The sequence below is a fragment of the Podarcis cretensis genome (assembly GCF_951804945.1).
Source record: "Podarcis cretensis genome assembly, chromosome: 11".
Lineage (NCBI taxonomy): Eukaryota > Metazoa > Chordata > Lepidosauria > Squamata > Lacertidae > Podarcis > Podarcis cretensis.
This window is the reverse complement of record NC_137180.1, coordinates 46257292-46267798: the sequence shown is the minus strand read 5'-3', so window position 1 is coordinate 46267798 and position 10507 is coordinate 46257292. Positions and strand designations below refer to the sequence as shown.

The 10507-nt window shown below is 46.9% G+C and overlaps 1 protein-coding gene across 3 annotated transcripts in view; it reads left to right on the top strand.

Annotated features, from left to right (window-relative positions):
- Positions 1–2958: 2958 nt before the first annotated feature.
- The window catches only part of NNT (nicotinamide nucleotide transhydrogenase), a 53861-nt gene continuing 46312 nt past the window's right edge, over positions 2959–10507 (top strand). The window contains exons 1-2 of one of the 3 annotated variants that reach the window (XM_079994751.1): positions 2959–3190; positions 9807–10014. In XM_079994751.1, coding sequence (XP_079850877.1) covers positions 9861–10014 — 154 coding nt within the window. In that variant the 5' untranslated portion in view covers positions 2959–3190; positions 9807–9860. Of the gene's footprint in view, positions 3191–3394; positions 3526–3973; positions 3993–9806; positions 10015–10507 lie in introns of those variants that run through there. The other 2 variants (XM_079994752.1, XM_079994753.1) reach the window with 2 other exon arrangements.

Here is a 10507-nt window from a genome sequence, read left to right as displayed (position 1 = left end):
ACACGCCCCCCTCTCGCGCTCAGTCAGGGACGCTTGTTGCGTTTCCCCGGTTCGGCTCACAGCGCCTCGCAGCGCCCCGGAGGCCTCCCCTCGCTCCCGCGTCGCCATGGCAACGCGCGGGGCCTAACGGGACCCCACTTGTGGAGAGACAGAGAGAGCCTCCAGGACCCCTAAATCGCCTTCCTATTGTGGTGGCATAAAGCTGTTGTGGGGTGCAGTCCGCCCCTGTCAGATGCACGAAGTGTTGTTACCTCCCAGACAGGCTTCCACCCCAAAGAGCGAAATCTGTTTATGTGTTTTGCTAGTGGATATAAAGCCGGGAACCTTATTGGGGATGTCCCCCCTCCCTAGATGTTGGACTACAACGCCCATAAGGCATAAGCATTGGCCATGCTGGCTGAGACTGATGGGAATTGTAGTCCAATATCTGGGACGCAGGTGGCGCTGTGGGTTAAAGCCTCAGTGCCTAGGACTTGCCGATCGAAAGGTCGGCGGTTCGAATCCCTGCGGCGGGGTGCGCTCCCGCTGCTCGGTCCCAGCGCCTGCCAACCTAGCAGTTCGAAAGCACCTCCGGGTGCAAGTAGATAAATAGGGACCGCTTACCAGCGGGAAGGTAAACGGCGTTTCCGTGTGCGGCTCTGGCTCGCCAGAGCAGCGATGTCACGCTGGCCACGTGACCCGGAAGTGTCTCCGGACAGCGCTGGCCCCTGGCCTCTTAAGTGAGATGGGCGCACAACCCCAGAGTCTGTCAAGACTGGCCCGTACGGGCAGGGGTACCTTTACCTTTACCTTTTATCTGGGGAAAGCTCCCTCCTAGGTTTCACATCCTTGATTTGGGCCTTGTCTCACACACACAAATAGGTGTGCTCTCGTTCACACAAATTCAGTGTGGAATGAAAATAATCCATTCAAGCGGCAGTATTTAATTGACTATACACTGTACCTGGCTAAACAAAGCCACTCTTTTTCATTTTTTTGTATTCTCGTTTTTTTAATACAGAATGGACACAAGCACATACCAAATGCAGTAATAGGCTTGCCATACGTCAGGAAAATTCCTGACGTGTCCTGGTTTTCAGGTGTAGAAATGGCGTGGGGGGCGGGTGGGTGGAGAATTATGCCGAATTGGCAAAAGGTCAGGGAAAACCCGGATGTACGGCAACATGATGGAAAAAGGAGCGGAAACCGCTCCAAAAGCTAAAAATAAATAAATCACTATTTTACTTTTTGAAATATGGCAACCCTATGCAGTAAGAATGATGAGTGCACCATGCTTTTCTCCCCAGCCAGAATTCACTGGAACTCAGTTATGGCACCTCTCAGGTGGGCACCATTTCTATTCTAAGAGAATGATAGAGGTGTTCATGGTGAGTTCCGGCACCCTTTTTTCTAGAAAAATAGCACTGCTCTTAACTATGTAAAAGGAAATGGCACCACCTTGGGACTGAATCCCACTTGGTTCAGTGGGCCCTACTCCCTGAAAAGCATGCATAGGATTGCAGCCAGTCAGCACGATTGTATTATTATGTTCCCTTATGTCAAGTCACACTATGCTAAATGCGGCTTTCTCCCAGAAAGTGTCCCAGGACTGCACTCCCTGTCATCTTGTAGGAAGCATTTACATGTACAACGGCTTGAGAATGGTGTCAACATGTATTCATATTGCAAAAATCAGGACTGGCTGATGGACAACTTGTGTAGGGTCACAGGCTTACAATCTAAAATACATGCCACAAAAGTGAGAAGGGAGGATGAAAAGAAACAAGCCTAGGTACCAGTTCTTAAAGTTTCAAAGTTCTCATATAAAAATAATTAGGAAGAGAAGGCTTCATTCCAATGCATGCTTGTTTGGAGTGATGACCCCCTGGCGTTGACAAGACTCATTAGGAAGAATGTATGCTTAGAAAATGTGGCAACTTGGGATTGCTTGCTCATCTGGCACAAGCAGGAGTTTCAACAGTACCCCTTGGCTCACCCTTTCAGAGCTGGCCATTATAAGATTCCAGAATAATAAGCCATTCTTTACAAAAGCAGCATAAGGGAGGACCAAACTCTTCCAGTATTTTATTAATCACTGTAATTTATGAATGCTAGAACTAGCAGCTTGGTAACTTCACATTTTTATTTCTCAAATGTTTATTTCTGGACTGAAGCTATGTAAACTATGGAAGGAATTAGGCCACTGCTTCCAGATGAGTTTTGTGCAGATTAGTAACTGGTTAAAGAGTAGGAAACTGGTTAAAGAGTAGCAATAATGATTTGACAATTGCCAGAACAGAGAGATCTAAGAAATTGCTTTCCCAGAGGATCTGTATTGGGACTGGTGCTTTTTCATTTTTATTTCCTTAATGAGAAAGATTATTTTGACAAGTGTCTATTATGTGTGTAAGGGCATACCTACCCCCCCTGCCAACTTGCAGGGAGAGGTATATTTTATTCAAGTGGGGGGGGTGTAGGTAAGCCCCCAACCCACATAATCGATCACAAGACACGGCTCACGCACCCTATTAGAATGGCAATGCCCACCAACTTTTTGGGGGAGTCTAGTCCCCTCAAATATTTTATTGGGGCGTTGAAGGGACTCAACCCCTAGGAGTTGGCTCCTATGGAGCCTACAGGAGTTGCCAGAAGGAGGAGTACAACACAAGGCGCCATCCAACTGTCTTAGGGACTCCACTGGGGAGGATTTCTGCGTAGGGTTTACTCCTCAGCCTTTCCGTCTCCCCAAGGTGTCCTGCTGAAGGAAACGACAAGCCGCCGGCGCAGTTAAACCCTCCATTGAAAGCAAGCCCGTCTCCGCGCGCTGCAAAAATAAAATGATATAAGCCCCAGGGGCGCGCGCGCCCATGCGCGCTCCAGGAGCGGCGTGACGCGTCGGAGAGAGACCCTCTGCCGCCCCCTCTCTTTCGCCAGAGGGGAGCGCGGCTCCCCGCCACGTGACCTCGCCTCTGCCCAGGCAGGGTCTCTCTCTTCTCTTCTCTTCTCTGCTCCCATCCCCGTCCACTTTCTGGGCTGCGGGCGGCTCGAGCCCCGCCCACTTGGCTGGGGCCTCGCGCCGGCTCTGCTGCTCTCCCGTCTCGCGCCGGCGGCTCCGGCGAGCCGGGAAGGTCAAGCGCAATATTGCATAGATTTGCAAAAAAAAAAGAGACAAGCGGGGCCGGAGCGGGCAGCAGGGCGCAAAGGGCGGGAGGTAGGTAGCGAGCTGTTGTCTCCTCTTCTTCCTTCTCTTCCTCCGCTCGGCGCTTCTTCCTCCTTTCTTCTCGGCGCGCCCTAGGGCTTGCTCGGTGTCTGTGTGGGTTTTTTTGGGGGCGGGGGCGGGGGCGGTTCATTCACGGTCGCCGCTCGCCGCGATTGCTTTTGGGGCGGGGGCTGAGGCTTGGAAACACTTTCTCCCCCGCGTCCCTGCCCCCGATCGCATCTCCCGCGCGGCTTGCTTGTTGTGCCACGCTTTTGGCGCTTCTGGCATCTGCCCTCCTCGTCATCCATCGCGGTTGGGGGAGAAAGAAAAGCGGAGACTGCGAGGAGGTGGGCATGACTGATATATATTGGTGTGCTTTAAAATGAAATGAGATCAGGCTTCCCCGCAAAGGGTTAAACCCGCCGCTTTCCCTCCACGCACAAAGCGCAACTTTGGCAACGAGGAGGAGCAGAACTGTTGCTATTCTAGGCCCGCTGAAGTTAAGGAGAAAAGAGGGAGGCGAGGGGGGTGAAAGCAGCAGTAGCAGCAGCAGCTGCTTCCCATTTTGCCCGTTATGGTTAAGAGTGGCACAGACAGGAGCAGAATAAGGCTGGTTTTTTTGGGGGGGCTGCTACTCGCGAGGAGGCGCCTCTGGGTTCGAGTTTCAATGGGTTTAGCACAGGATGGAAGGTCACCTTTGGTACGCTCCTCACGCCAAAAACCCCCCAAACCACTGAGTGAGCAATCTGTTGGTTTGACAGGCCTCCCCTGTCCTGTTTGTCCTGCAACAAAATGATTGAGAAAGAACATGCAGGTAAGGCATGTAGAAACCACATGCCTCCGAAGTGAAGGGAAGCTTTTTCTTTTGGGCTGGGGAAAGAGATTTAAAAGGAATGTGCTTTTTTGGCATCTTCCAGCTTAGCCAAAGCGTCTTTATTGTTATGCAGCAAAATTAAGTTGCTATAAAGGCGTGTGCGTTTGAGCCTCTGAGAGCTTTTTTCCCTTTCTTTTTCTAACTGTCAGAAGGGAACCGCAACAGTTGCCAAAGTCAACATCGCGGTTTGCCTGTTACGTGGAGGTCAAATGTAAGGTGGGAATGGAGGACGCGACCTTGTTTGAGTCTTGAAATGGGCACCGTTTGGGATTTGAGGAAGCTCCTTTCATATATAAAGGGCAGGAGAGAGGCTGTGCAGCGTGTGAGGGGGAAGGATTTGGGAAGAAGCGGTTTAAGTAATTATGGTTGCTTTCACATGACTTCAGAAGCCACAAGTGTTCTTGGGAGTCACGCCTTATCTTTTAAGATGTGAGAGCCAGGGCCAGAGGGCAATGCTTCATTATACTCCCCTTTTTAAAAATTAAAGCTCTGTTCTGGGACTTGCTTCAAAGGTACGGCTACACATTTAGGTTGCCATACCTTTGAAAGTGGATTGCCCTTTAAGGCAAGGGTGGCTAACCTGTGGCCTTTCAGATGTTGTCAGAATATGGCTCCCATCATCCCTGCCTGTTGGACAGGTTGTCTGGGCCTGATGGGAGCCAGATATCAGCAACCTCTGGAGGGCTGCAGGTCATCTACCTCTACTACTGAAGGTCCTGTGTGAGTGTCTGGAGGCGGTTGGAGGATGGATGGCAGCTAACAGATTGAGGTTGAATCCTGACAAGACAGAAGTACTGTTTTTGGGGGACAGGAGGCGGGCAGGTGTGGAGGATTCCCTGGTCCTGAATGGGGTAACTGTGCCCCTGAAGGACCAGGTGCGCAGCCTGGGAGTCATTTTGGACTCATAGCTGTCCATGGAGGCACAGGTCAAATCTGTGCCCAGGGCAGCTGTTCACCAGCTTCATGTGGTACGTAGGCTGAGACCCCATCTGCCTGCGGACTGCCTCGCCAGAGTGGTGCATGCTCTGGTTATCTCCCGCTTGGACTACTGCAATGTGCTCTACGTGGCAGCTAGACTGGTGACTGGGAGTGGCCGCCGAGAACATATAACACCGGTCTTGAAAGACCTACATTGGCTCCCAGTACGTTTCCAAGCACAATTCAGAGCGTTGGTGCTGACCTTTAAAGCCTTAAACGGCCTCGTTCCAGTATATCTGAAGGAGCGTCTCTACCCCCATCATACTGCCTGGACACTGAGGTCCATCACCGAGGGCCTTCTGGCGGTTCCCTCACTGCGAGAAGCCAAGTTACAGGGAAGCAGGCAGAGGGCCTTCTCGGTAGTGGCACCCTCCCTGTGGAACGCCCTCCCACCAGATGTCAAAGAGAACAACAACTACAGTACCAGACTTTTAGAAGACATCTGAAGGCAGCCCTGTTTAGGGAAGCTTTTAATGTTTGATGTATTACAGTATTTTAATATTTTTTTGGAAGCTGCCCAGAGTGGCTGGAGAAGCCCAGCCAAATGGGCGGGGTATAAATAATAAATTATTATTATTATTATTATTATTATTATTACTACTACTACTACTACTACTAGCGGAGGTGTGACTCTCTCAAGTCTCTGGCAGTACTGTTGACCTGCAGGTCTCGCGTCCGTATTTATCTGGAAGTAGGCCTCGTTGAGTATGTTAGGTAATGGGAGGCAATGCACTCTGCCTTGTCTTGCTGTGGCCTTCCAGGCATAATTCTAGAAACTGTCTGAGTCAAACACACTTCAGAGTTTATAGTTTTGCCATTGTGTACTTCAATAAAACATGAAAGGAGGGAGCACACGCCAGGGAATTGCAGTTGGCCTGCGGCACTCTGGCACTTTCCCACGGACTGCTTCCCAGATATCTGGATATGCAAATTACCAGCATTGCACACTTATAGATTGTCTCCTTCCCTATTTCATATTTGTCAAGCTGTTGCTCTCCAGTTGTTTTGGGCTGCATCTCCCCAGCAACCTCAGCCAGCACATGCTGACTGGGACTGGTGAAAGTTCTAGTCCAAAACATCTGGAAGACAACAGGTTGGCAAATCCTGTCTTGCTTTGATCTGCAGAAATGGTTAAGAGCCCTGTTTGAATATGCCAGCTATTTGCCTGGAATGTATAGCAAGGGCATGGATAAGGGAGAGAAATAGTTTCTCTTCTACAACCATAAAACTCAGTTCTTCTGAACAGTAGGATAATATTTCCACAAAATGCCACGAGACCTTATTTTTTGAGTTTGAGGTCCCATATTCAAGGTGATGGTGGGCAGTGGGATTTTGGCTGTGGAGCATGTGATTGTGCTGCTAATATTACTGCTAATATTACATTATATTAAATAAATTATCTAGTTATAATTTGAGTAAGTGTGTTTTAGTTACAGGCCCTGGATTCTCAGGAGCACATAGACATAGTCAAATACTGTACATATTTAAAAATTAATAAATAAACTCTCAGAGTTATCTATAAAGCACAGTTCTGACTTACAGTTTCAGGCACCAGTGAATTAAGACTTGTGGTTAACTTGCATGCCTGGGTAGATGATTGGACGCTGACAGCAGGCTGCATAAATTAAAAAGGCCGTGACTCTGAGAAGGCTTTCACAAGTCCTTCCCTCAATGAATGAACTTGACTCCTCTCAGAGACTGATAAAGAGTTGTATCCAATCATGTGCCTTTGGTGCAAATTATACACTGCATTGCTTTCAGAGAGCAGCCAATTGGAACTTGTTAATGAATGGGGATTCCAGCTTCATGCATTTCCTGCAGACGTGGTAAATGCTCTGGTAGTCGAGGCATTATTAATGTGGACTATTCATTTAAGGGGGTCACTTTTATCTGACAGCTGTTCACTTCCTTTGGCAAAGGGCTAACTGTACTTCTCTTGGAGTGAGTATATTTCTTACACATTTTGAATATCTTGGGTACGTGGCATCTATTCTCACAGTGTTCCTGTGTTTTCTATTTGTGGCATTTGCTTCGTAACTATGCTTGTTGGAAACTTTTTAAACTCGTACATCAAGCTGAGGAGGTAAGAGTTTTTCTTGAAATACTATAACTGTGTGCTTATTGGGCAGCTGTATAGTGGGTATCAATTTTCAATGTCTTTTGTTTCTTTTTCCAAGAGAGTAGCAAAAATGTTGCCTACAGTTTAACTTGATCTATGAATGGAGAGAGACGGTGTGCTTTGTTTCTTCAGTGCTGAAATAAACGTTTTCAGTTAACAGCAATTTTTTTATATACCTCTGCATGCTTTTTGTTACATGGTGTAGTTGTTGACGTATTAATCCTCCCTTAAAGTAGATTTTTTACTAGATCAATTTATGCTGGAATGATAATATGAGGACTTTCAAGTCACACAAACTCTTCAGACTGAGTTCCCCGATGTGTTGCTGCTGTTTTCAGTCTTTTACATGTTGTTATGGTTGCACTATAAATAGACTTCCAGCAGAAAAAAGAGAATTAATTCCTGGGCTACGCTTTATTGGCTGGCACCAGCATTATGAAATGCCTGTTATCTGCTGGTACGTAACCCCCCTTCAGCACGCTGTGTAGGCTAGCAAATCTATTCTGTAGGTTATCGCCTGTATATAATTTGGGCTTCTTACAGCTTGCCATCCTTTGTAGTCTTCATCCTTGAAAACAATACACTTAGTCTTACCGGCTTTGTTTTGAATGCAGAACATCATAAAACATACGTAGCTAGATTTAACCAGCTTGCTGGTAATGACGCTTAGATCCTAGTGACAACAATAGTAAAACCCTCATTAATTTTCAAGGCTGTTGGATTGTACCCAGTACTTTTTTTTTTTTGAAGTATAATCACTGGTGATAGTAATGATGCCCTTAAAAAGTTTACAGTTAGTATTGTTGCGATGGTGGCATAATTTTATATAAATTGCTGTTCAGCTTATTTTTGCATTTGAGATTCTGCTACATGAAGGCTCAAGGTACTGTAACTTAAACGTGAAGACTGTTTTGGAACTAACATAGGAAATAGGGAAGCTTCCATGCACCCCGGGTGTAACATGGAGGATGCCAGCAGGGCCAGGGCCCTGGGCATAGATTTTTGAGGGGGTGCAAAGCAGGGGTCCCAGCGCGGCCTGGCCTGGCACTCCTCTCCCAGTGTCGGAAGAACCAGCACTTATGGATAAGAGTACTGAACCAGGTCATGCTGGAGGTGCCAGTGCCTGGTTCGCGCCCACCAAGTGCCGTGTTGCTTGGCCGGGCTCCCCCTGTGTGGGTTGGCAGGCGGTTTAGTGTGGCCCTGCATGGCTCCACTACGGGGCTCTCCAGCAGCGTCTGCGGCGAGGGCTGGGGTGCTGCGTTGGGATCCTTCACCCTCTGCACTGTGTGCCCTGCCCTCTGTGCATGCATGCACCTGCCCCAGGAATCGGGAGCTCACACTACATGGCTGCATGCACAGAGTCATTCCTTCTTTTTTTTTTAGATAAATTTTTATTAAGATTTTAAAGATTACAGAAAAAAAGAGAGAAAATAATAACAATCAAAGAAAAAAGAAAAAACACTACATATAAAAAAACATCATCAAAAACCAGAAAACAGAAGAAAAAAGGTAAAAAACAAGTCAAACCTGTACATCACTTACTTGCATTCACTTATTTCCTTGACCTCCTCACGCCTCCCATTTTTGTATTCTAATTCAATTTGTTATTTCAGCAAATCCTTCCAACCTTATTTTTATCTTAATAATTTGTCTTAATATACTATAATTTTACATTCTCTCTTTCACCAACTCATTTTAACTTAATCCTTTATGTCATTTCTACTAAAACCACATAATTTTCTTTTCCCAACATCTTTCTAGCAATCCTTAATTTTGCAATATTTTTGAAGATAAACTTTGAATTTTTTCCAATCTTCTTCCACCGACTCTTCTCCTTGGTATGCACAGAACCATTCCAGCTTGATATTGCTTACATCAGGGGTAGCCAGTGTGATCCCCACCAGTGCTGTTGGACTCCATCATTTTGCCAATTGGCCATGCTGACTGGGACTGATAGGCATCAGTGTCCAACCGCACCATGTTGGTTACTCCAACCCTATATTGCCTGCAGTGGCTCTCTGGGATTTTAGACAAGTGTGTTTCCCCTGCCCTATCTGGAGATGGTAGGGATCAGATCTTGGACCTTCCGCATGTGAAGCCTGTTCTCTGTCCCTGAGCTATGGTCATTGTATTGAAATATGTAGTTATGTCTAGGCTGGAAGAGAGATAATTATTGCATCTGTACGAAATGAAATCTGTGTATTATACTTTGTTTAAATTACAGTGGTACCTCGGGTTAAGTACTTAATTCGTTCCGGAGGTCTGTTCTTAACCTGAAACTGTTCTTAACCTGAAGCACCACTTTAGCTAATGGGGCCTCCTGCTGCTGCCGCACCACCGGAGTCTGATTTCTGTACTTATCCTGAAGCAAAGTTCTTAACCTGAAGCACTATTTCTGGGTTAGCGGAGTGTGTAACCTGAAGCGTATGTAACCTGAGGTACCACTGTATTAAGATGCTGAAGGTTTTAAAACACTGTGAGATGGTACCAACATTGGATACAACACAGAGAAAGAATTGTGGACCTTGTTAGCCTCCCCTCCCCAAGTCTTGATGAATGCAAATCGCGATCTGAAGTGACACATGTTTTGAATATACTGCTTTGTAAGTCTCCGCTGCTATTATTTGCTGAAGGGCTGATGCTTTTGTATATGGCAGGGCATCTGTGTGGCTTCGTAACGGGGTGATCCTGCCTGCTGAATCTTGGACAACATGGCAAGTTTTATTCTACGTACAGTTTCGACAAGCTGCTCCAGTCCCCTTTTCAACAGTGCGCTGTCTCACAAGGCGAAGACTGTGAAGACACCATGCCTACGAGCCTTCCGCATGCACCGGGTGCTCTGGTGCCAGGCTCCTGTCAAACCAGGTATGTGAGTTCAGATAGGCAGTCATGATTTCAAACTAACAGGTCTGATTCTTGACACCTGTAGAAGCCAGTTCCCAACTTTCCATCCCCTCTTCCAACATTCTGTCACCCTCCTAATGTAATCCATAAAAGGAACCAGGGGCAGGCAGCAAGTTAAGTTTCGATTTTAATGTTGATTCTATTCCTCTTTCTCCCATTATAAGTGAATGGTTGCTAAGCTCCCTTTCAGGGTGAAAAGAAAGGTCTAAGCTCCTGGGTTAATTTGTGAGGGCAAAGCCTTCCCTCCACATTCAAACTAGGTCGCTCAGCCTTCACTGACAAGAGATCCCGCAGGAGGTCAAAATGCAACCCCAGGGTTTTCGTAAGGTTATCACTCCTTCTACATGCTCCCTGCCCATTATAATGATTAGCAATTTGCTGGTGAAGACGTGTGTTATATTTGGAGACACAATTGTGCCTTGGAAACGTGTGTATGTCAAGTTTGCCTACAAAC